The sequence below is a fragment of the Mauremys mutica genome, chromosome 1 (genome assembly GCF_020497125.1).
Source record: "Mauremys mutica isolate MM-2020 ecotype Southern chromosome 1, ASM2049712v1, whole genome shotgun sequence".
In the NCBI taxonomy this organism is placed as follows: domain Eukaryota; kingdom Metazoa; phylum Chordata; order Testudines; family Geoemydidae; genus Mauremys; species Mauremys mutica.
Window position 1 is genome coordinate 77,186,003 of NC_059072.1, and position 26,070 is coordinate 77,212,072.

A 26,070-nucleotide genomic window follows, 5' to 3' on the forward strand; every position below is an offset into this window, starting at 1 on the left:
TGCAAGGTCTAACTCATTTTTTGCCTTTAGGATTTTGTGGTGTTCTGTGAATTTTGTGATGACTTTTTCTACATACTTTATATCCCTTTAGCACTTTGTATCCTCTAGCATTTCCATAGAAACACAACACAAGTTAACAGATAGAAGGACTCTTCAGCTTGGAAAAGAGGAGACTAAGGGGGGATATGATAGAGGTATATAAAATCATGAGTGATATGGAGAAAGTGTATAAGGAAAAGTTATTTACTTATTCCCATAATACAAGAACTAGGGGTCACCAAATAGGCAGCAGGTTTAAAACAAATAAAAGGAAGTTCTTCTTCACGCAGCGCACAGTCAACTTGTGGAACTCCTTACCTGAGGAGGTTGTGAAGGCTAGGACTATAACAGCGTTTAAAAGAGAACTGGATAAATTCATGGTGGTTAAGTCCATAAATGGCTATTAGCCAGGATGGGTAAGGAATGGTGTCTCTAGCCTCTGTTTGTCAGAGGATGGAGATGGATGGCAGGAGAGAGATCACTTGATCATTGTCTGTTAGGTTCACTCCCTCTGGGGCACCTGGCATTGGCCACTGTCGGTAGATAGATACTGGGCTAGATGGATCTTTGGTCTGACCCGGTACGGCCGTTCTTATGTTCTTATGTAGAAGACCTTACATGTTTCATCCTTCTAATCGCAAAACATAAATATTTGATTTCTTTTGACTATAAATTTTCTGTCACATAAGTGGAATTTCATCTTTATTTCCTCTTATTCTTTTTTCAGATTCTCTCACCTGGCATTACTAAGTTTTATATTATTAATTATTATTATTTGTTAAACACCAACAGCATGTTTGGCATTGTTCAAGGCACACAAAAGCATGGATTCATGAAAAATGCTTTTTGGAAGCTTTAGCAGTCAATGTACATTCATGTTTTATTGTGAATGTGGGTGGCTGGCATTGAGAGGGTAATGCCTTTGAGCAGAATTTTAAAAATCTGTGCAGGATTGATCTACATGTTGAGACAAATTCTCCTCTCAGTTGTACATGCAAGGCTGTCATTGATGTCAATAGGAGCTCATCCAAAGTCAGTAGCTGGACACAGACCACCGTCCTTATTTGCAGAATGTGGACATTAGCCCACTGTGTTTCATTTTAAATTACAATACAATACCAGCTATCAATTTTCCTTAAAACCTTTTATTGCTCCTAGGATAAGCATGTTTGAGGATCCCTGCTTGGCTTCACCCAAGCCCACAGACAAAGGAGAGGACCATCCAGCAGGAAAGGAACATGCAGACCTCCCAAACAATCCCAGGTTTCTCCTACAAAACCGTCTCTCCTGGTTAAAGCAGCTGCTGTCCTGCAGGGTTGGCTGGGCTCAGCTCCCCATTCCAGGCATTGCCACCTGCTCTCTCTCCCTTTCCTTATCCCTCACAGCCCCTCCCCTCCCTGCTCTCCCTGTCTACACAGCAATAAAAATGAAATAAAATAAAATAAAATAAACCCACATCAGCAAGTTGCAGATCCTAGGTCAACTGACTCGGGTTTGCCCTACAGGGCTAAATATAGCAGTATAGCTGTTCCTTCTGGGGCTCAGAGCCTGGACTTTGAAACCTGTGAAGGGGGAGGGTCTCAGAGCTTGGGCAGAATGTCTACACTGCTATTTTTAGCCCTGTTGTGCAAGCCTGAGTCAGTTGAGCTGGGCTCTGAGACTCACTGCTACTGAAAAGAAAAAACTGGTAGGATTTGTCAGGGAAAGCTGTCTTGCCAACTTTGATGCCACGTTTGTTTGGTTGACCACTGAGTCTGATGAATGCCTGTTGCAGGTCATCCTGCCCTGTAGCACTTCTTCTTGATTTAGTGTGCTGCTGCAGGCACTCCTGGCCTCAGTTTCTCTTTTCTGAGCCCCTTCCATACAATTGAATTGAGTGAAAGACAAAATACCCATGCTGGAGATCTCCTTTATTAAAGCAAAATAAACTTAAAATAAAGTCTCTCCCTTTGGGTTCAGGGGTTGCACATCCTTCCTCCTTGGAGCCTGTGGTTCTCAGTCCTGGCCTCTAGTGTCCCCCCTGGGGTTCACGGGGTGGCACAGCCCTTCTCTTTGGGCCTGTGGTTTTCAGGGAACACCTCTCTCTTAGGAGTGCTTCTCCTTCTGTGAGCACCTCTCTGCGACCGAGTCCTGATGGCCTTTTATCAGGCTGCCTAGATAAGCTTGTTTCCCTTAAATCAGTTCATCGTGGGTAGCCTGGGCCCAGACTCTCATTAAATGGGGTCAGTAACCCCTGTGATAATGCCCACGTATCTTTCTGTTTTAGAGTTATTTGCAGGTACAGCAACATATATAACATAACTCTCAGAGCAAGTTGTTTTGGAGACTCAGAAAACTAATATTCAGTTTCACAGAATGTTTTATTATCCAGCTAGTTAATGGGAAAGTGCTCAGTACTTTAGTCTGTATGTCTCTGTAGTATAAATATCATAACCAAGACTACAAACAATACACAAATGTATCAAGACATAAATGCACATTAGTTATGCAGTACACAGCAGGCAGCTATAGTCATTGGGATATTTTCTATATCAACACATAAATTATAATATATCAGAGTAATTGTGATATTTTAGGGCCTGAGCCAAACATCGTTGATTTTAATGTGAGTCTTTCCTTTGACTTGAAGGGTCAGATTAAAGCAGAGGTTCCCAAACTCTGACGTACTCCTGGGGGTATTCAAGATATCTCGGAGGGGTACACAGGAAAAATCGTGTAATGGTGGATTTTATTTATTAATTATTTTATTTATTACATTTTCATAATAGGCTACCTAGACAAATCTTTAAAACTCTGTGGGAATTTTTTATATAAAATATGGTAGGTAATTTACTTCATGATGTATCAATGAGAACACAGATACACGAAGACGCTGATGTACAGAGTCCTCACCCAGGGCCAGACATAGTAGGGCACGTCCCTAGGGGCGCTAGCATTCTAGGGGCGCCCTACCTCTCTAAAATTGTGTGCAACACAAAGGTCAACTGTAGTCGGGGGAGGGGGGCACTGAAGATGCTGTGCCTAGGAGTGCGTAAGGTGTAAATCCAGCCCTGTCCTCACCTCCAAACACTGTACAGCACAGGTTCAGTTGGCCAGCAACTGTCCAGTCTATCTTAGCTCAGAATTTAAGGGTTTTTTTTGGTTGTATGTCACACTATAACTATATCTGTACATAACAGTGAAATATGGACAGATGGCTAAAGACTGGTAGTGTTAAGAAGAACACACAAAGTATCAGTGATGAGAGGGGTAGGGGTACATGGGCACCTGATAGATCTGGAAGGGGGTACACAATAAGAAAAGTTCAGGAACCTCTGGATTAAAGAATTATTAGATAATTCATGCAATATAACAGCACCAAAAATCTTTCTTTATTCCTTTAGTGAAATTTTATTCTTCTTGATGTTTTTGAACAGCAATACACCTTGTGTGAACAGGAGGACCTGAAAAATAGGAAGAAAGAATGGGTTAAAAATTAAAGCGGGTCATAATCCTTTATTCTCATTGAGATCTAAATTTAATCTGTTGCAGTTTAGAGGCCAGATCCTGCTCCCACTGATCCCACAGTAGGCAGAATGATGGGAAAGATAAACCAGTGGTTAGAATGCTAACGTAGGACTTGGAAGACCTGGGTTCAGTTCCCTCTCCCTTCCCTTAGCTTCTTGTGTGACCTTACACAGGTCGTTAGGTCTTTCTCTGCCTTCGATCCCCCTCAGTAAAATGGGAATAACAGCACTTCCCTACATCACAGGAGTGTGTTGTGAGGCTAAAGACATAAAAAATTGTGAGGCACTATGGGAATGGGGGATTCATAACTACTTAAAATAACGTAAATGTTGCCATAAATTTCATTTGCCCCTAAAACACACCAATGGAAGAGATGGTGTGCAAATCAGAAAATCCCAAAAGTAAAATAATAAAATATCTGACAGAGAAAAGAATCCAGCAGAATATACTTGCAGATAAAAACGGTGCTCATAGATCAATTTCTTAAAGGGCTGTATGTCAGGAGAGATGGATAAATCAGTTCAGTCATAATATGAATTAGTCTGTATCACAGCCCAGTACTTAATATAAATAAGCCCTAAACCATTTTTTTATTACTAATTCGGCCTACACGGATAATGGGGAATTCCACCAACCTACCAATATATGACAGCGGAACAATAAAAGTGTCTGGACATACAGAGTTAGATTCTGCTCTCAGTCTCAGTATAAAACTGAGGTAACTAAATTTCCGACTCAGTGATTTGGGATCTGAGTGAACTTCCTTTGTGCTCCGACAACTTCCATTGGTGGCAGTGGGACTTTGGGGTGCCTATGGAATTCAGGGTGAGGTTTTGTTGTAATTTGACACAAATTTTGTTTTGTTTTTTTGCAGAGTTTATAACTTTTTTATGATATATTTTTCTCATAAATTTGAGAATGAATTTTCTTCCTAATGTGGTTTTGTGCTGTTTGACTTAGTGCACACTTATCAAATATTAATAATAAGCAGTAGTAGTATGGTATCACCTCAGAGCCCCAGTAATGGACCAGAACCCCACTGTGCTAGATGCTGTACAAACAAACAATAACAAGATTGTCCCTGCCCCAAAGAGCTTACAATCTCAGTAACTGACTTTTCCCACTGCAGGTTAAAGAAACAAGCTGTATAAACAAATTAGAAATAGGATGGGCACCAACATCAGTGAAGAAGTCTTTACTGCTCTGGGCATAGGCATGGGAAGCAGTGGTGCAGGAGGTGTTGCAGCACCCCCAGGTTTTATACAGGGCCGCTGGCCCAGCTCCCCGCTCTCCAGCCATTGGGGTGTTTCCCACACCTATGCTCTGCTCCCAGTCCTCTGCCCACACTCCGTTCCCCAACCCCTCATCTCACCTGGGGCTCTCACTGCCGGCCCCACCCCCCGCTCCCAGGCCTCCACTCCTGGGACTGTCCCACTCCCAGCCCTGCACCTGGGGCTCTGTTCCTGGGACACCAGCCCCGATCCCCAGCTGATGGCTCCATGCCCGGCCCCACAGCTGGGGCTCTGCTCTTGGCCCTGCATGTGGGGTCTCAGCTGCCGACCCCTGCCCAGGGCTCCGCTCCTGGCCCCATGCCTGCCCCCAGCTGTGGCCTCGGCCCCTTTACCCCAGACCAGGTCCCCCCTCCCAGAGACACAGCCCTGCTCCCAGCCTCTTGGCGGGGAGGGTGGGGGGCAGGCAGACATGGATAAGGGGGCTGGCTTTCAGCACCCCCACTACTAAAAATGTTCCAGCAGCACTGGCTCTGAGAATACTGTTTCTGAGGCTGTGTCTACACTAGAGACCTTACAGCAGCACAGCTGTACTAATGCAGCTGCACCACTGTAAGATCTCTTGTGTATCTTCTCTATGGTGATGGGAGAGAGCTCTCCCGCCAGCATAATTAAACCACCTCCAACAAGCAATGGTAGCTATGTCAGTGGGAGAAGCTCTCCCACTAACAGTGTTGTGCACACTACCACTTATGCCATCAGCAAAACTTATGTTGCGCACAGGAGTGTTTTTTTCACAACCCTGAGCAACAGAAGTTTTGCCAACATAAGTGGTAGAGTACACATGGCCTAAGGCTGTATCTACAATGCCACACTGTTCAGACTTTGGGGTTGTGAATAGCAGTGTGCATCAAAGTGCTTTGCTGTAACTCTCCTATGTAGACACAGAGAGCATGAACTAAGAAGTTCCTAGTTTGCAATACACGAACCGGGGATCTTTTAGTTTGAGTCCACAGCATCCTCTCACGGGAGCTACAATGCACTCTATTATTCATAGCCCTGTCATCCGAACAGTGGGTCAGTGTAGAGACTAACTTGTGTAGACATTAACAAATCCACCAATAAATAGAGACTTATCTTGCTCCCGTTGAAGTTAATGTAACTTCCTACATGATTTTAATGGGGCAGGGTCATGCCCATAGAACACTAAACTTATTTTTGTGGGTCCCACTAGTTTGTCAATATTTTCTTATTTTTAAAAAAATCAAGTACTCTTACCTCTACAGTTAGCAGTGCAATATTAATTGCAATTAAGACCAAAGTGTTGTTTTCAAACCACATTTTAATATACTCGTCACATCCCTAGGCAAAAGCAGATGAATAGTTATTAACTGCAAAATTATTTTTGATTCCTGGATTCAGACTGCATATTTATAACATGTCCCTGTTCAAATTTTGTGCAACAACTTCCTACCAGGGATTTATGGGTTCTGATACCTACTCATTGGAAGGCAGTCACATTAACACTGAAAATCTATCCCTAAACATTTTCAAGGTTTTTTTTTAAATGTATAAATCAATTTTTAAAAGTAAATGACTGAATCAATTACCTTTGCACCCCCAAATCCTGGGACTAGTGGCTGATCTAACGGGGAATTTGCTTTTGTAAAAGCATGTTGATGGATCCTCATTCAAGCATCCAATCACTCTACAATTGGATGTTTAAAAGAATATGTTTAGCTATTGCAAGTTTACTGTGATTCGCACATATTATTCATCTTGGGATGGACTTATATGACTTCTGGATCATTGTTGTGTTTGTTATACCAGTCACTTCAATAATTAATAAACTGTTATATAGGAAAGAAGCTGAAAAGTAAAGAAGGGTCATTGTTACTGGAGGGAAAAGGTATTGTGCAGGTCTCACTCTAATATAAACTTCCAATCTCCATGTCTTTTCCTCTTTTCACTTCCCTGATTTTGAATAACAGTACGTGTACATATTCATAAAACTGTATCTTGGAATAGTGTCAACAATAAAGTTTTTATACATTAGGACTGCTCAAACATTTTCTGTTGAAACTGTTTTCCAACAGCAAATTGGATTTTTGATTAAATGAAAATGTTCATGAAGAGTTTCTGTTTTTCTTGCATTTGGGGATGAGGGGATGTCTAGGCAAACAGAAACCCAGAGATGGATTTCTGTTGTTTTTGACTGAAAGCTTTCAGTCTCTAGCAGTTTTCAGATAAAAAAATAATTAGTTTCAGTTGTCAAACCATAAATACATAAATAAAAAATATCTATTTTTGAGCATTTGCTTTTTTGACAAAAAGTCTTAATTTTCCATGGGGGAAGAATACTCTAATATACAGATGATCAAATATGTCTCTATATCCCAGTAAATGACCTGCTATCAGAATTAATTTGTTGCAACAAAAGGGGACAATACCAACTTGATATGAAAAGAATGAAATATTGGCTGCCAGTTCCCCTTCAGGTGAAATTCAAGTTGCTGATCAGTATCTACAAACCCCTCAATGATCTTGGTCCCATTTGTTGCCGAAAATCTTGCTTTTCATACTATATCATTCCAAACTATCTATGACTGACATGAGGTCCCTTCGGCTGTTTGTCTGAAGAATATTGCTCAAGAGCATAGGATTATAGTACTCTCTTTGGATCCTGCCCCTCTTGAATTTGTTCCCAATGTAAGGTTATATGAGATCAACTCTGGGTGCTTTTAGGAAGTATGGTAAGATGTATCTCTTTGCTCCAGCTTTCTAATAACTGCAATCTGATGGACCTATACAAGCTTGTCCTTCTCTTTTATAATTATCTAGTTCTGATCTATCAGGGTTCTCTGATAATATGCTTCTTATTTTTCTGCTTGGGGTTCTTTAATTCTGTAAAGTGTTTGCAGATGTTTTGGTGAAAGACAACTCCTAAATAGGTGAATACACTGCTGGCATGATACAAATAACAACAATGATAACAATTATGTGTTGCCATTGCTTTTATGTTACCTTCTTCACTCCTTTCCTGTATCATAGCTGTACTTGCACAGAGCACAAAATGGTGGATAGCAACAACTTCAGTACTGCACAAGCTACTAGTAAATGTTCTCTCCTGACTGACTCACTCTATGATGCTTCCAGCTCCTGTTATCCTGAGGTCTCCTCCTTGATCTAGAGTTTCCTGTGTGGTAGACTCCTAAAGAGTAACAACCATGCCAGCAGCCTGCCCAAGAATGTCATTGCTTTAATTATGATGATTATTACTATTGTTTCATTTTTTGTAAAGGCACTTATGGTTTAATTAAGATTTGGAAAGAGTTTTCAAAAGTTGATTTAGGGTATGTCTACACTATAAATGTAAATTGATCTAATAGACACTGCAGTAATTATTGTGGTGGTGCATGTCCACACTACCCTACTTGGGTTGGTGGTGTGTGTCCTCACCAGCAGTGCTTCCACTGACCTAAGAGAGCCAGTGTGAGGAGCTGAAAGCCTGGTCTCTCAGCTCCACTTGCAACTCCCTGCTGCAAGCCCAGCTGCCCCACAGGCTCTGGGGCTCCTGGCAGGGTTCCCTCACCCCCGCTCCCTGTTCCCCTCCAGGAGTTGGAGGGAAGCCACCAGGGGCTTCTTGCCTCCCCATTCCCTGCCAGGAGTGGGGGAGAGCCACTTGGGCTTCTCACCCCAGCTCCCAGATGATAACGGGGTCCAGTCACCCAGCTCTCCAGTAGAGCGAGGGGCAGCTGGGCTCTAGCTGCCCAGCTTTCTTGTCAATTTCACGGATTCCGCCTTACTTTGACCTAACTCTGTAGTGTAGACCAGCCCTAAGTTATGAAAGCTAGCTATGCGGTCACTCAGGTAAAATAAAATTGGTTATTTCTTACCTTAATGTACACATCATTCGCGGAGACATCACAAAACCATTCCTCCTTATTAGATTTCGTACATGAACATGGGACCTGATTTGTGTGTTCTTTATTTTCATTCTTTTTCCAGTCTGTAGAATTGTGTCTTCCACAGCATTCCAGCTAGAAAAAAAAGATCCTGTTGCTTTTAATGCCAAAACAGAGAATGACACATTGTTCCCCCAAGGTAAACAGAATTATAATACAATAAGAGATAGTAGTAGTAGTGTCAGTGATGTAGTTTATTCCTTAAAAATATGGTTTATATTGTCTCACCATTCTCTATCATGTAAGAATCCAACCTCTTTTCCAAAACAGCCATTGCATATATCTGTAATGTTTATTTTACATGTGTATATTAGGAGAGGAATATGTTCTTAAAATATATATTTTAAAGGAATTTCTATTTGGGGCACAAGGGTCATGACAGAACTATTAAAAATGTAAACTGGAAATGTTATTGTAATGTTTTTATTCCAGGCAAATGCCAAACATTTTGGCCATCACACTCAGCCTTCATCAAGGTTTAAATGTGAGCTAAGAAGGCATTCACTTTATACATTGGTGTTTATGCAGTCAAGCAGTAGAGGAACCAAACTGACAACAGGCCAGGCCACAGTGAAATACTACCAGAAAGAAAAGAGGAAAATCTGTAAAAATAGCAAAGGAAATAGAGTACATTTCCATAATTAGGGCCAGATTTCTAATTAGGTGTACAGGTCTGATTTAGACACCTCTATAAGAGCAAGATTTTCCAAAGCACTCACAACTCAGCAGCTCTTATGGTGACACTTACGGTAAGATTTTTAAGAGCTCAGCTCCCAACATGCTGAGCTCCTTTGAAAACCTGGCCATTTATGTTAGTACCTAAATGAGAGTGGAGCTCTTTTGACAATCCAGCCATAAGGTCCTCGTTTTTGGCAAAAAGCTAACTACTACCACAAAATCACATGGGTCAGCTCCAGGCATCCTGTTTGAATATCAATGGTAGAACTGTTTGGAAAGCTGGATTTCTGTCCCAGGGGAAAGTCTAATATTTCAACATTTGTTTTCATCCTAAAACAGTGTGAAAAGTCAAAAAATAAAAAATAAAATAAAAGAAGAAAGTTTTGAAAAATATCAATTTGGAAATGGCTATACGTGTCATTTTTGACACAATATTGATTCAAAATGTTTCAGGTTGAAATATCAATTCAAAAGGAAATGTCCTGATTAGAATTTTCCTGTTGAAAAAAAATCAGATAATTCAGTCAAAAATAACATTTTCCTAGAAAAAAAAATTTCAATGAAAACCCATATTTTGCTGGAAAAACTTATCAAGCAAAAAGCTGTGAAATCTTAGGTTGTGGTTGTGTTTTTCTAACAATTGTTGATGACACCACACAAGAGCTGGAATAGTGGGGAATGCTGTCTTAGTTTATGATGAATTCAGCATCAGCTGTTGCTGAATTCAGGACTTTGCAACTCAGAGGAGGAAGAACAGCTTTGCAAAGAATGTTTGTTTTAAAATGTATCTGCAATGCAAATGAACTTGTAATTTTAAGGGTAGATACTGCTGTGATTATTTGGGGTTAATAAATCATTGCTTATCATTTGCAAAGAACTTTGTAGTTCAACTTTTAAGCAATTTATCCCATGGAGAATGATGCTGCTATTAAGGACTTCTAACAAAGGAAACTGTTCATATATCACCATGTAATGAAAATGTTTATGAATGCTCTGAAATATTAATAATAAAATGTTGATATGCAGGACTAATGTGGCTTTAAGTTGCCTCTGGCAATCAGGGCTGGTGAAGAGAAATATAGCACCAGCAGGTGTTCTCACATGCACTTGGACACTATGGTGATGAGTATGGTATAATGCATTGGAGAGATCAGCATTGCCCCTGAGGAAGGCACATGACAATTCCCATGTGATTGCCGCAACAGTGTGACCCCAGCTATACCTTCTTACAGGTTACAGTGTTCAATCCTCTCCATGCTGGAACACCTCCATTAGACAATGTGCATGGGGTTGAGGCCACGGACACATGCTGCCCACATCCTTTGTGGTTTCTAGCATTGGCCAAGGCATTAGAGAATTCTTGCCCTTATGCCCAGGGGCCTAATTAGGCCAGTGTCCTACATGACTGGAACTGTTCCTGCCCCTGCACAGGGTGGCAAAGCAAGGATGGGGAGTCCTTTTGTACATCTGCAGAGCTAGTCCTCTCAACCCCATAGACATCCAAGTTTTCAGTTAAACAGTAGAGAATATATCTACTTACATCTGACACCAGCTGCCATGATATATAAGCCTGTAGCTAAACAACAGTTTTTCCAGAGTGCTTTATGACATAGACTTTTCATGTGATAAAAGGTGATAGAACATTTCTAGGGAGGTGATTTTTCAATTTTCTGCTTACAGTATTCTGCACAGCATTCAGAATATCCCACTCATGTTCTCTTCCAGTCAGATTTTTGTTCCCATAGTTAGAAATAACTGCATCAATTCTGTCATTCCACATAATCTGGACCTGTTAATACAGAGCATTTACAATACACACTGGTTGATTTAAAATAAACTGCTCAAAACTCATTATGCTAGGCACTGTACAAACATAGTGAGAAACAGTCCTTACGCTGAAGAGCTTTAGTCAAAATAGATGACATAGGCAAAGGATGGGAGGGGAAACTGAGGCACAAACTTCAAATGACTTGTCAGAGATCACACAGCAGGTCAAAGGCAGAGGCAGGCTCGTCCTGCTCTCCAGTCTCCCACTACAGTGCCCTATCAACTAGACCATGTTGCCTCTCCTGAGTATGTCTCCTTAGAGTTCTGATGAAAGAACATGTATGTCAGCAGCATGTTGTATACTCTAGTTTTCATGAAAAGGCTCAGGGACCTGAAACCTGGACATTTCTGTTGTGGAAGGAGACCCTCAATGTTTCCACTTTTGGGAAAGGGGATACTGCAGTCTGTGTTTTTTCTGTTACTGACATTCTGCTTTCTCCAAGAGCCACCTGTGAGCAGCCTTGCTTTGGCTTCTTTACCATACGTGAGAACAGCCGCGGCCACAGGAGCAACAGAACAGAAGAAAGCAAAAATGAGAAGATGAACAAAGTGACCCAGTGTAACAGCAGCCTCAAGTGCAGAGGTGACCAACCTGTGGCTCTGGAGCCACATGTGGCTCTTCAGAAGTTAAGATGCGGCTCCTTGTATAGGCACCAACTTCGGGGCTGGAGCTACAGGCGCCAACTTTCCAATGTGCCGGGGGCTGCTCACTGCTCAACCCCTGGCTCTGCCACAGGCCCTGCCCCCACTCCACTCTTTCCTGCCCCCTCCTAAGCCTGCCATGCCCTCACTCCTTCCCCTCTCCCCAGAGCCTCCTGCATGCCACAAAACAGCTGATCGGGAGGTGCAGGGAGGGAGGGGAAGGTGCTGATCAGCGGGGCTGTCAGTGGGCAGGAGGCGCTGGGAGCGGGGGGCGGGGGAAGCTGATGCGGAGCTGCTGATGTATTACTGTGGCTCTTTGGCAAGGTCCACTGATAAATTCTGGCTCCTTCTCAGGCTCAGGTTGGCCACCCTTGGCCTAGGGCATTGGAGTGACAGATCACAGGGAAAAGTGCGGTTGTACAGAGGGCATGAGTAACATATGATGACATGCTGTAGGTCGTGGAAACATTTCATTACAATGCAAGCAAATGGTAAGTCTCTCTCTGCCACCCCACTCCAATTAGCCTATTCATTCTGCAGACATGGTTGGAAGCTTTGCATTATGAATTATAGCACGTTAGTGAATTATAGCACGTTAGTCCAATTTATTATAATATCTGAGCAGCATTATAGTTAGGTTGAGATACAATTGTATTTGCTTTACTGCTGTCTTTAAAATAACACACACACACACACACACACACACACAGAATTCCTGAATATATCACGGAGAGACCCAGATGCAGCAGAACTGATGGAGTTCTACTGTATAGTGTGGGGATAGGAGATGGCTTTGGAAAACCTGCACAAGAGCCTGCACCCCCTGTGCATTCTGAAGCCAGTTTTGTGAGGACTCCATTTGCATTCCCATGCAATAGAGTTTAGGGAGTATGGCCAGGAGAGGGAGGAGTCAGGACTTCTGTATGGAACCACCAATTTCTGCCCTCCATAGAGCCGCAGTGCTGAAGTGAACTGCGTAAACTACGATATGAAGGTACAAAACCGTGGAGTATCAGACCAACAGTTTTGCACAATCTGTAGCTGCTGCTTCCTATTGTTAAAAAAATGAAGGTATGTAGGAGTCAATGGCAGATAGTGGGGAGAGAGGTATGTCTTAAACCCCACTCCTTGCAGAGTTAGGCACCTAACTAATGCAGGGAGGTGCCTATTTCTGCTTGTGATCCGTAAGCGTCTCCTGAGTCAGTTTCCTAAGCCATTTTTGAAAGAATAGCAGCAGTGCACATCTAACTCCACACAAGAAGGCTGGGAGGTGGGAGGAAGAGAAATGAGACAGACTAGAGGACACCTCCTTTATAACCTTCAGTCCAGGGAACTTACACACCATGGCTGTCAGATGGGGAAGAAAGTGGTTTCCCACCCTCTATGTGCATGCCCTAACCACTAGACTATGGGATACTCTGATGTGGGGCACGCAGGAGCTTTGTCTACACTAAAGGGAAAAGTCGATCTAAGCTACGTAATTTGAGTTACATGAATAGCATAACTCAAATCGACATAGCTTAGATCTACTTACCTGACTCCAAAAGAGGGATCCCAGCTGTGGACTGCAAGCTGTACTTAAATCTGGGACTTGGGGGCCTAAATCCCTTTGTGGATCTGGGCCATAGTCATCACATAGAATTCTGCATTCACAGACCTGCTGGCTGTGCTTGCATTTAAAATAGAACCTAAGTTAACGAATAGTGTAATTAATTCATATATTTTACATGACATGGTAAAAATTACTGTTGCTATAACTTGCAAGATAGATGCAGTTGTTACATAGTGGTTAATTATATCATTCATGTTAATAAAGCTCATCACATAAGCTAATTATCTAATTACAGCATCATTCTTTTATCATTCTTTAAAAATACATTAATTCCCCATTAACAGGCATTAGAATTTTACAAAAGGTCTAGCAGCGGCCGTACTAATGTACTGTACATTACCTATGCTTCTTATATCGCATAAGAGAAAATAACTTCTGTCATGTGAACTATTTTAGGACCATCCCATCTACCACTGTTCCATATTTTCCCCCACCCGGTCATGATCTTGCAGAAACATGTGCTCTATGTGGACTTTAATTCAGCCTATATGTTCCCTCTAAACTGGGATAATACAAGCTGCACTACAGCTCTATGGTTATTGTTTACACAGTCTTTGCTTGGAGAGTGGGATTAAATACTTGGTACAGGGCAGCCTGCCCCTTTAATGGCCAATGGGACTTGTGCCAGTCAGCACTGTTCAGTTAGCCCCACCCCACTTCACCTGTGCTGGGTTTGGATTTAAGAGAAGGACGCCCAGGTGTGGGGAGCTGGCTGGAGAGGTGGGTATAAATCAGGCAAAGGCTAAGGAGTGGCTGTTGAGGAAATAGCAGGGAGCAACTCAAAGGAGCCCAGGAGGGATGAGATGGAAATGAACCTGGAAAGGGCAAAAACTGAGCCCTTGGGTGGGCAGAAGAGTGCCTGAAATTAAAGGAGAGAAGACAGACCCCTTGGGAAGGAGGGGCTGTGGCAAAGACTTTGGGTTTTAGATTTGGATTCCCCAGAAGGGGTGGACTCTTGTTAATGACTTAGTTGGAGGGCAAAGTCACTGCAGCAAGTCAATGGCATGGTGAGAGCAAGCTGAAGATCATGTGGGGAAACTGGGGTGGAAGTGCTACCTCTGCTGGTCTTGCTGCAGGGAGGTTCTCTGGGATGGTGAGTCATGTAACAATACCTGTGATTTTCTAAGGGCCAAATACTGACGCTGCTGGCCTGTGTTGTGAGAAGTTGAATTTTATGGGGATAGACCCACTGGCAGCAGCCAGAGGTGTGCCATGGATCCCCACCCTTCTGTCTCTTCCTTCCCACTTCCGTATGCAGCAGTGGAGTCATAGTTACGGGAATGTGGTGCCTTCCTGGATGTCCTCCCTAGCGTGGGGATAGCATCCAAGCTAGCTGGTGGCTGGAAAGACAGCAAGTGAGCCTTCTCTCAGCCCAGCACCAGAGCTGGCTGACATCTCCAAAATGGAGATATCAGCAGGGAGTGGGCCCATCGGCCCACAGTGAAAGGTAGTGGGGTTGCGAGAAGCTGACACCTACTCAACCCACACTCACAAGCACCTGTATCATTTCCCTTATGACATTATCACAATTCCTGCATCCCTTTCTAGCTCTCCCTGGGCAGATCTATGGTGCTACTGCTGACCATAATCTCCTTGGCTCCTGCACAGGAGAAGGCTCTATGGAGCATCCGTGGAGGAGGAGGTGGGGAATTAATTTGTAGGAGAACCTTCCTAATCTCCCTGGGTTCCAAGTGGCTCTGTGTCCCCTAATGTGTCAGCACGAGCATACTTGGGCATAGTAAGTCCACTTCAGAGCTCCCATCTCAGTGCATAACATATCTCTCTACCCCACAGGGATCAGCCCTTAATAATTTTAGCAACAATTTTAAATTAATAAAGGCCTATATGATAGAAAGTTTACATACCTCTTCTTTTCTTGTATATATTAGCACTGGCATTGCAACTTGGATACCAAACAGCAAGACTATGAGTCCCAGATACTAAAAAAATCAAATATAAATAACTATATCAATAAAAATTATTGCACAACAGAACAATGCCTGGAAAGCTGCTTCATAAACTGAAACTGATCAACCATGCTTATTATTTAGATGTATTCCAATAAAAGCAAGGAAATATGTTCCTATAAAAGCAATCTGAGAGCAAAATACATAGCTATCACTGCTGCTGCCATTCAGGATTAGGCCATGTCTATACATACAGCATTGCAGCAGCACAGCTGTACTGATACTACAGTGCATCTGGTGAAGACATGCTATGCTTATGGGAGAAAGTTCTCCCGTCAGCATAAAAAACCACCTCTGTGAGCAGCAGAAGCTATGTCAGTGGCAGAAGCTCTCCCATTGACATAGCTCTGTGCACAAAAGCATTTTTTTTTAATAAAAAGTTTGGAAGGGACCTCAGGAGGTCATCTAGTCCAACCCCCTGCTCAAAGCAGGACGAATCCCCAGACAGATTTTTACCCCAGTTCCCTAAATGGCCCCCTCAAGGATTGAATTCACAAGCCTGGGTTTAGCAGGCTATTACTCAAACCACTGAGCTATTATGTCAGTACAACTTACGTTGCTCGGGGAGGGGGGGATATTCACACCCCTGAGTGACATACATTTTGCCGATATAGGCTGTAGTGTAGACATAGCCTTAGATATTAAGTAAGACACATCTTGGTGACACTAAATTTAAAGAGGAAGCATTAACTTTTATTGAAATAACAAGCAAAGTTACTGGTAGGTTGCAGAGATGTTAAGCATAGGGATAATAATTACATAGTAGTTGCAGTATATAGTTCCATTCATCTTGAAAGCATTGTGAAACACAGGGTGAAATCCAGGCTCCTTTGATGTAAATTATTATTTATTGGTATTATCATAACAGCTAGTAGCTCAGTTACAGACCAGGAATCCACTGTGCTAGGCACTATACAAACTTAGAATAAAAAGACATAAGAACAACCACAGTGGGTCAGACCATTGGTCTGTCTAGCCCAGTATCCTGTCTTCTGACAGTGGTCAATGCTAACTGCTTCTGAAGAAATGAACAGGAATGATCCATCTCCTGTTGTTCACACCCAGTTTGTGGCAACCAGAGGCTATGGATACCCGGAGCATAGGTTTGCATCCCTGACCATCTTGGCTAATAGCCATTGATGGACCTATCCTCCATGAATTTAACTTTTTTTTTAACCCCACTATAATTTTGACCTTCACAGCATCCCTGGCAATGAGTTCCACAGATTGACTGTGTATTATGTGAAGAAGTACTTCCTTTTGTTTGTTTTAAACCTGCTGCCTATTAATTTCATTTGGTGACCCCTAGTTCTTGTGTTATAAGGAGTAAATAACACTTCCTTATTTACTTTCTCCACACCAGTCATGATTTTATAGACGTCAGTCATATCCTCCCTTAGTTGTTTCTTTTCCAAGCTGAAAAGTCCCAGTCTCTTCTCATACGGAAGCTGTTCCATACCCTTAATCATTTTTGTTTTCCTTCTCTGTATCTTTTCCAATTCTAATATATCTTTTTTGAGATGGGGGTGACCAGAACTGCATGCAATATGCGTGGACATACCATGGATTTATATAGAGGCATTATATTTTCTGTCTTATTATCTATCACTTTCCTAATGGTTCCTCGTATTCAGTTAGCTTTTTTGACTGCCATTGCATATTGAGTGGCTGTTTTCAGAGAACTATACACAATGACTTCAAGATCTCTTTCTTCGGTGGTGTCAACTAATTTAGACCCGATCATTTTATATGTATAGTTGGGATTATGTTTTCCAATGTGCATTGTTTTGCAGTTATCAACAATGAATTTCATCTGCCATTTTGTTGCCTAGTTTTGTGAGATCCCTATGTAACTCTTTGCAGTTTTTGAACTTAACTATCTTGAGTAATTTATCATCTGCAAATGTTGCCACCTCTAGTTCCCTTTTTCCAGATAATTTATGAATATGTTGAACAACACTGGTCCCAGTACAGAACCTTGGGGGATATCACCATTTACCTCTCTCCATTCTCACAATGGATCATTTATTCCTATCTTTTGTTTCCTGTCCTTTAACCAGTTACTGATCCATGAGTGGACATTCCCTCTTATCCCATGAATGCTTACTCTGCTTAAAAGCCTCTGTTGAGGGACCTTGTCAAAGGCTTTCTCAAGGTCCAAGTACACTATGTCACCTGGATCACTCTCGTCCACATGTTTGTTGACCCTCTCAAAGAATTCTAATAGATTGGTGAGGCATGATTTTCCTTCACAAAAGTTGCATTGACTCTTCCCCAACAAACTGTGTCCATAAGGGTACGTCTACACTACAAGACTATTTCGAATCTACTTAACTCGAATTTGTGGAATCGACCTTATGAAGTCGAATTTGTGTATCCACACTAAGTACACTAATTCGACTGTCTGAGTCCACAGTAACGGGGCCAGCGTCGACTTTGGAAGCGGTGCACTGTGGGAAGCTATCCCACAGTTCCCGCAGTCCCCGCTGCCCATTGGAATGCTGGGTAGAGCCCCCAATGCCTGCTGGGGGAAAAAATGTGTCGAGGGTGGTTTTGGGTAACTGTCATCATTGAACCGTCAATCACGCCCTCCCTCCCTGAAAGCGCCGGCGGGAAATCTGTTCACGCCCTTCTCTGGTCGGTTACAGCGCGGACGCCACAGCACTGCGAGCATGGAGCCCGCTGCGATCATCGCTGCACTTATGGCCGTTGTCAACTCCTCGCACCTTATCGTCCACCTCTTCCACAGTCAGCTGCTGAGAAATCGGGCGAGGAGGCTCCGTCAGCGCGGTGAGGACAGGAAGTCACAGAGTGGCGCAGACCTCTCACAAAGCAGGGTACGCCGCGCAGTGGAGATCATGGTGGCAATGGGTCAAGTTCATGGTGTGGAATGGCGATTCTGGGCCCGGGAAACAAGCACGGACTGGTAGGACCACATAGTGCTGCAGGTCTGGGATGAATCACAGTGGCTGCGAAACTTCAGGATGCGTAAGGGCACTTTCCTTGAACTCTGTGACTTGCTGGCCCCTGCCCTGAAGCGCCAGGACACCCGGATGCGAGCAGCCCTGACTGTGCAGAAGCGAGTGGCCATAGCCCTCTGGAAACTTGCAACGCCAGACAGCTACCGGTCAGTAGCAAACCACTTTAGCATGGGCAAATCTACCGTAGGGCTTGCTGTGATTCAAGTAGCCCACGCAATCGTTGAGCAACTGCTCTCAAAGGTAGTGACTCTAGGAAACGTCCAGGTCGTCATAGATGGCTTCGGCGCGATGGGATTCCCAAACTGCGGTGGGGCTATAGATGGGACTCACATCCCTATCCTGGGACCAGCCCACCAGGCCAGCCAGTACATTAACCGAAAGGGCTACTTTTCTATGGTGCTGCAAGTACTGGTGGACCATAGGGGACGTTTTACCAACATCTACGTCGGGTGGCCGGGCAAGGTTCATGACGCGCGTGTGTTCAGGAACTCTGGTCTGTTTAAACACCTCCAGGCAGGTAGTTTCTTCCCGGACCACAAAATAACGGTTGGGGATGTGCAGATGCCTACAGTGATCCTCGGGGACCCAGCCTACCCGCTAATGCCCTGGCTCATGAAGTCCTATAGAGGCGCCTTGGACAGTGAGAAGGAACTCTTCAACTACTGGCTGAGCAAGTGCAGAATGGTGGTGGAGTGTGCTTTCGGACGTCTCAAGGGGAGATGGCGGAGCTTACTGACTCGCTCGGACCTCAGCGAAAAAAATATCCCCGTTGTTATTGCTGCTTGCTGTGTGCTCCACAATCTCTGTGAGAGCAAGGGGGAGACTTTTATGGCGGGATGGGAGGTTGAGGCAAATCGCCTGGCTGCTGATTATGCTCAGCCAGACAGCCGTGCCGATAGAAGATCCCAGCGGGAAGCGCTGTGCATCCGGGAGGCTTTGAAAGCTAGGCTCCTCGGAGAGCAGGGTAACCTATGACTCTCCAGTTGATTTACAGAGAAGCTGAACCTGAGCCTGTTTCAGTGACTGTTGACTTCGATCTGCGGTTACATACCCCGTTCTCCAGGTTTCCCCCCTTCCAACACACGTTTTAAAATAAATTTAATGGAACACTGATTATTAACAAAGTTTTCTTTAATTATGAATTCCTGTTCAAGGGTTGAAACATGGACGCAGACTGTGGTGGGTACGGTGTGCACTGATGTACAGACCACTTCTACACTAGAGGAATGACAGGCTCCTGCTCCTACAGCGGTCTCTGGGGGGAGGACGGTTGCAGGTGGGTGTGCAGGAAGGGGTGTGGGGTGCCGTCTTTGGGACGGAGTTTGGATGCTGGCTCTGGGCTGGGGGTTGGGGCGTAGGAAGGGGTGAGGGGTGTGTGGGAAGGGTGAGTATGTGTCCGTGGATGAGGGCTCTTGCTGGGGCTCAGGGCATCGGAGAGGCTCGTGGCTAGGGTGGAAGGGCATGGTAAGGGCAGCCTGCCTTGCCATTTGTGGATGGCAGGCGCTAGGACCCTGGGGCAGCATACACCTCACAGACTGACCCGGGGCAGCATACACCTCACAGACTGACCCTGGTGCCTAGTGACTGCAGTCTGTTGTGTGTCCTGCTGTTGATCCTGCCCCCAAGTCTGTACCCTGGTAATGGAGGCTGTCCTATGCAATTAAAAAACCCCTCCCCCCCTTCACACAAAGTCTTCTGACAAGGAAAACGTGACGGAAACAGTGAATAACAACAAACTACTCTTAATACTCAACTACACAGTGGGGGGATGAAACTTGGATTTGGGACTGGGTGATCCAGGAAGGGAAGCACTTCTCAAAATTTATGGCATGAGAGCTGTTTGGTACATGAGCGCTCTGCTGGGGTGGAGTGACAGTTTTCACGGCCCCTAGCGCCCCTCCTTCTTGTGATTTTGGGTGAGGGGGGGACAGGACTTTGTGGCGGGGGAGGGCGGTTGCAGATACAGTTCAGGGGGGCTCTCTGCTCCTGCCTGCGGTCCTGCAGAACATCTACAAGGCGCCGGAGCGTGTCCGTTTGCTCCCTCATTAGCCCAAGCAGCGTTTGAGTCGCCTGCTGGTCTTCCTGCCGCCACCTGTCCTCCCGTTCGCTGTGTGAGCGCTGGTGCTGACATAGGGTCTCCCTCCACTGTCTCTGCTCGGCCACCTCGGCTCTGGAGCAGGCCATCAGTTCCGAGAACATGTCGTCCCTAGTCTTTTTCTTTCGCCGCCTAATCTGCGCCAGCCTCTGTGAGGGGGATGCCGGGGCAGTTCGTGAAAGACCCGCAGCTGTGTGATGGGAAAAAGGAAGTGATTTCCTTGAAAAGATACATGTTTGCCAACACTGAACACAGTCTACTCAGTTTCTGTGAACAAGACCATACAGGGCACCTAGTCTCACGAGCAATCAGGACAAGTTCGAGATTTCGGAATATGCTTTCATTGGCTGCAGTCTTGCACAGGAGATCGGACAAGCGGGGCGGTACAGCTGAATCCGTGTAGCAGCCAGGCCTGGTAAGCACTACACTATAGGCTGCTTAACAGTTAATGGATAGCTGTGCCCTCCCGCTGAAGGCAATCTGGAAAGCATAAAGTCTGACCCTGTTCCAGCCCCTCGCGGCTGTGCCCGGGAAAGATCACTGTATGCTTTTCCTCTGCGGCCTCCAACACGTGGCTGTTAAACGAAGGTCATTGCTATGCAAAGTAAAAGTCAAGCATTCACAATAGTAACAGTACACTAATTGCCCTAATTAGATGCAGCAGTCGCCGAACGAGATTACCCTGAGGCGGGTCACTCGGAGAGAGAGAGAGAGGATGCTGCGAGAATCCCTGCACAGACCAGGACCGTATGCTGCCATGCTGGTCGAGGCAATGATTCCGCTGTACGTTAGGATGGCCTGGCGCGGAAGAGTGTGCTTCCACGGAGCACCAAATAAGGCACCTCTCCCCAGGAACCTCCTGCGGAGACTTTTCGAGCTCCTCTACGAGAGCTTCGTGGAAGTGTCCCAAGAGGATTTCTGTTCCATCCCTATATGTGTGGACCTTCTTTTTATATAGTTTTATATGGAAAAGTTTTTATATAGTTTTTATATAGTTTTTATTCCTGTTTTTTAAAAAATAAATGTTTCCATGTTTATAACACTTACCGACTGATCCTTCCCCTGATTCTGAGTCCGGGTTAACGGCCGGGGAGGGTTGGTAGGGGATCTCTGTGAGGGTGATGAAGAGATCCTGGCTGTCGGGGAAAGCGGTATTGTAAGCGCTGTCGCCTGCGTCGTCCTCCACAAACCCTTCCTCATCTTCCCCATCGGCGAACATCGCCAAGGAACTGCCCGTCGACACTATGCCATCCTCAGAGTCCACGGTCACTGGTGGGGCAGTGGTGGCAGACCCACCTAGAATGGCATGCAGTGCCTCGTAGAAGCGGCATGTCTGGGGCTGGGCTCCGGAGCGTCCGTTTGCCGCTCTGACTTTTTGGTAGCCTTGTCTCAGGTCCTTGATTTTCACGCGGCACTGCGTTGTATCCTGGCTGTATCCTCTGAGTGCCATGGCTTTGGAGACCTTCTCGTAGGTCTTTGCATTCCGTTTGTTGGAGCGCAGCTCCGAAAGCACAGACTCATTGCCCCACACAGCGATCAGATCCAGGACTTCCCGGTCTGTCCATGCTGGGGACCTCTTTCTATTCTGGGATTGCATGGACTCCTCTGCTGGAGAGCTCTGCATCATTGCAGGTGCTGCTGAGCTCGCCCTGATGTCCAACCAGGACATCAGATTCAAAGTGCCCAGACAGGAAAAGGAATTCAAATTTTCCCGGGTCGTTTCCTGTGTGGCTGGTCAGAGAATCCAAGCTTGGACTGCTGTCCAGAGCGTCAACAGAGTGGTGCACTGTGGGATAGCTCCTGGAGCTACTAAGTTCGATTTGTATCCACACATAGCCTAATTCGAGATAGCCATGTCGAATTTAGCGCTACTCCCCTCGTCGGGGTGGAGTACCGAATTTGAACTAAAGAGCCCTCTAGGTCGAATTAAACAGCTTCCTGGTGTGGACGGTTGAGCGGTTAATTCGAATTAACGCTGCTAAATTCGATTTAAAGTCCTAGTGTAGACCAGGCCTATGACAGCCCCTGTGAGTTTTGCCATTGACTTTGGTGAGGCCAGGATCTCACTCTTACTAATTAATCATAACAACCTTATGGAGACTGGCAATTAGATACCTGTATTATCATCTCCCTTTAACAGATGTAAACAAGTGATGCAAAAAGGCTAAGACACTACAGTTTTAAGATTGAGATTGAGCTGGGGTAAGAGCCAGGATTAGAACTCAGGAGTTCCTAGCTCGGACTGGTGTGCCTCATTGATGTTTGTGGTACTTTACCGACAAAAAGGATATCTCTCTGCCTCAAGGTTCTTATAGTCTAAATTAGATATTATACAAAAAAGGATAACAAAGAAAGGGAGGAAAAAAGGAATATAGGAGCATGAATGTAAGAAAAACAAAGACTGTGAGAATTTAAAATTATAGCCCAATCCTGCTGAAATTAATGTGTGTCTTGCCATAATTTCAATGGAAGCAACTTAGTCCTTAGAGAACCGATATCAAATATGAGTACTAGTTACAACCATAATAGCCAAAATAACTGCTACCTACTCTTTATTTAATCATACTTCGTGTTTCCATAATGTAGCTATATTATAGCCATTTGTGTCTTCAACATATAAATTATCTGTCATGAAACTCTTTATACTTAGTGTGATATAAATCTAATGGATGAAATCCTCATGCCATTGTATCAATGGGAGTAATATCTGCACAATCAGGCCCAAAGACAAGATTACATGAAATATTCTTGTTTTACAGGGACTCACCTTAAGGCTTGCATCACATATTCTTAGCTTGCTATTTGTGCTGTATGATCCCGTAAGTTACATGGTATTGTTACTGCTTCCTGATTGGATGAGTCCCAACATGTGAAGGGCTTTCAAGATGGCCAGATGAACACTTTCAGTGGGAATAGTTTTACTGATACTCATTTACATGAGTACCTGAAACACTGATACCTGTGACATTTTGCCTCCTTGCAAACATTCTTGTGAATGAAAACACTTGTGAGAAAAATTTATAAAATACTGATGCCAATTTGCAATTTAATTCAAAATGATGCTTGTGAATACTTTTGTTGATTATTCCCAACTCCTGTTTGTATGGGTTGGATATGATCTGAACTTCACAGGACTATACAGGTTTCCCTTCTGAGCTATTGGGAAACCTCATTCCAGAATTCTCTTAAAAATGTATGTTGAAAGAATGCAAAGTCAATGTGCATTATGCTGTTGCTATAAGCCTGTATATTGTCCTGTGAAAATCCAGCAAAGAAATGGTTAAAAAATGAAAACTTAGTTTACTGTTTAGTTAACATACCTAGACATAAAAACAAATTTTCCCCTATTTTATCCTGATCTGAAATAGTTGATATCAAAATGAATTTGTCCAAGATTATATATATATAATTCACCAAGACAGTCTATAAATGACTATGTTATATTTTTGTAGCCTGCTTAAAGTCAACAGAACACTCATAGAAAATAGAGAAAACACCATTTCAGTCTGAATTTGACCAAATCCATATCATTGCTGTTTAAAACTTCAAGAATTTTTAGAATGAAATATAAATAATCAGAATGTACATCCACATTTGAAAAGGAGGGATATATTACTGCATTATATTATCTTCACAGCATCCAGAGCATCTTGTTGGGAGGGAGAGCTTTATAAATAAATTAAAACAAAACCAACTCCCCCTCCCCATGAAAATCGAACTTAGATTGTAAGCATTTTGAGGCTATGTTTGTGTGCAGTGCCTAGCACAATGGGTTCCGAATCCCTGACTGGGCACTGATTACACTGTAATACTAATTAACAAAAGATCAAAACCAGAACCTTGAATGTTCAAACCTTTTGAGTTAAAAAGATTCATTTTCAAATCTCCAGCTATTGGTCGGCCTGCCCCTATAGTTTTGGATCTAAAAGTGGAAGGGGCTTATTTTCTGATTCCAGTTTGATATAGGTGAAAGCTTATGGGAACAGTTGTTGGTATTTCAGCTCAAATTGGTGGGAATCCCATGAGAACAGATTATATTGTATTAATTTTTTTTATTATTATTTTTTTTTAGTTTTGGATTAACGGATTTTGAGACCTGCACTCCAGACTTTGGTGTTGTCGAATCTGAACTGTAACCTTAGTCCTGATTCAGCCTTGAACTTCAACCCAGAATCACAACCTAAAGTTAGTCCAGATTAAAACACTAGTTCTAGCAGTGATCACATGGATGTTAGTGCATGACAAAGCAGTGTGCTATAGATTCACACACGGAATGGCTACACGCTAACTCACCATGTAGAAAGCCCTGAGTCACAATTTGGTCTCTCCTTGCTCCATAAGTAAAGTCAGCTGCTCCAACTCTTTTCTTGACACAGTTTACTTGCCTTCCCTCACTATCTCAGCTGTACTGGCCGGCACATCAAAGAGGTCAGTGTCAAAGTTCTGCCTTTTTCCCACCCAATCTCCTCTGAATAGCATCAGAGGGGAAGCGGCAGTGCTGGGGCTGTTGCTGTGTTCTGCAATATAAGTAGCTCACATAGGGAGTAAAGTTCCTTATTTCCCCAAAATCTTTGGTGTATGTACATAGACCAGGCTCAAGACCCATTAATCAAGTCCAACCACCTTCTTAGTAGGGCATTTATTTTGAAGTTCTGACAGGCTACAATATATGCACAGAGGTCTGCTGTATAGTCCTTGCTAGACTCTCTATTGTTTCACTGCATTACCTGCTTCCTTTCTCTAACGTGAAGCTACAGAAAAAGCAAAGGCTCCTTCTTAGATTCTATCATCATTACAACATCCATAAATTACTATAATTTGAAATAAGCCCTTGTATGCACTTCTGCTTCTGTGCAAAGATGGGTTGAAAATATAGCCAATTTGTAGATTATAAACCTAAAAGGGACTATTGTGATCATCTAGTCTGATCTGTATAATGCAGGTCATAGGGTTTAAGGTTCTTAAAGTTCACAAAGCAATTGCATGTTGCAGTGCTAAAAGTGTAGTGTTAGTAATTTTGTATCTGAGGCCTTGTTTTTTTTTTCCTTTTTACCTCCAGCTGTTTTTTTCTGTCTGTTAGACCAGCTGATTTAGTATTTCTTAGGTCTACCGCTAAAGTTGTGAATGTCAGCCTGTCAAGGAAAGGCCCTTAAGCAAGGAAGCTTGGCAGATGGCACACACTGCTAGTGAGTCAGGAATGCTCTTCTGATTCAAAGGGCGTCAGCATCCTTAAAAGAGAGGTCCACGGACCCCTGGGCGTCCACAGACTATGTCTAAGGGATCCGCAAAAGGTTGTTGTTACCATAGAACAGTGGTTTTCAACCTGTGGTCTGCAGACCCCTGGGGTCCACAGACTATGTCTAAGATTTCCAAAGGGGTTCACACCTCCAGTTGAAATTTTTAGGGGTCTGCAAATGAAAAAACATTGCAAACCATTTCCTTAGAGGGACAGAATTTTGACCAGCCTGAAAAGCAGAGACTTGAAGTAGCTGACAGATGTGGAAGAAACCACTCCGAGGCTGGAATTC

The 26,070-nt window shown here is 43.7% G+C and overlaps 1 protein-coding gene across 2 annotated transcripts in view; it reads right to left on the minus strand.

Moving 5' to 3' along the window:
- Positions 1-2,722: 2,722 nt before the first annotated feature.
- TSPAN19 (tetraspanin 19) overlaps positions 2,723-26,070 on the minus strand; it is a 30,337-nt gene continuing 6,989 nt past the window's right edge. Inside the window, exons 6-10 of one of the 2 annotated variants that reach the window (XM_045001093.1) lie at positions 15,365-15,439; positions 11,097-11,207; positions 8,672-8,815; positions 6,054-6,137; positions 2,723-3,482 (exon numbers count right to left, since the gene is read on the minus strand). In XM_045001093.1, the coding sequence (XP_044857028.1) occupies positions 3,411-3,482; positions 6,054-6,137; positions 8,672-8,815; positions 11,097-11,207; positions 15,365-15,439 (486 nt within the window). In that variant the 3' untranslated portion in view covers positions 2,723-3,410. Of the gene's footprint in view, positions 3,483-6,053; positions 6,138-7,894; positions 8,014-8,671; positions 8,816-11,096; positions 11,208-15,364; positions 15,440-26,070 lie in introns of those variants that run through there. The other variant, XM_045001094.1, reaches the window with a different exon arrangement.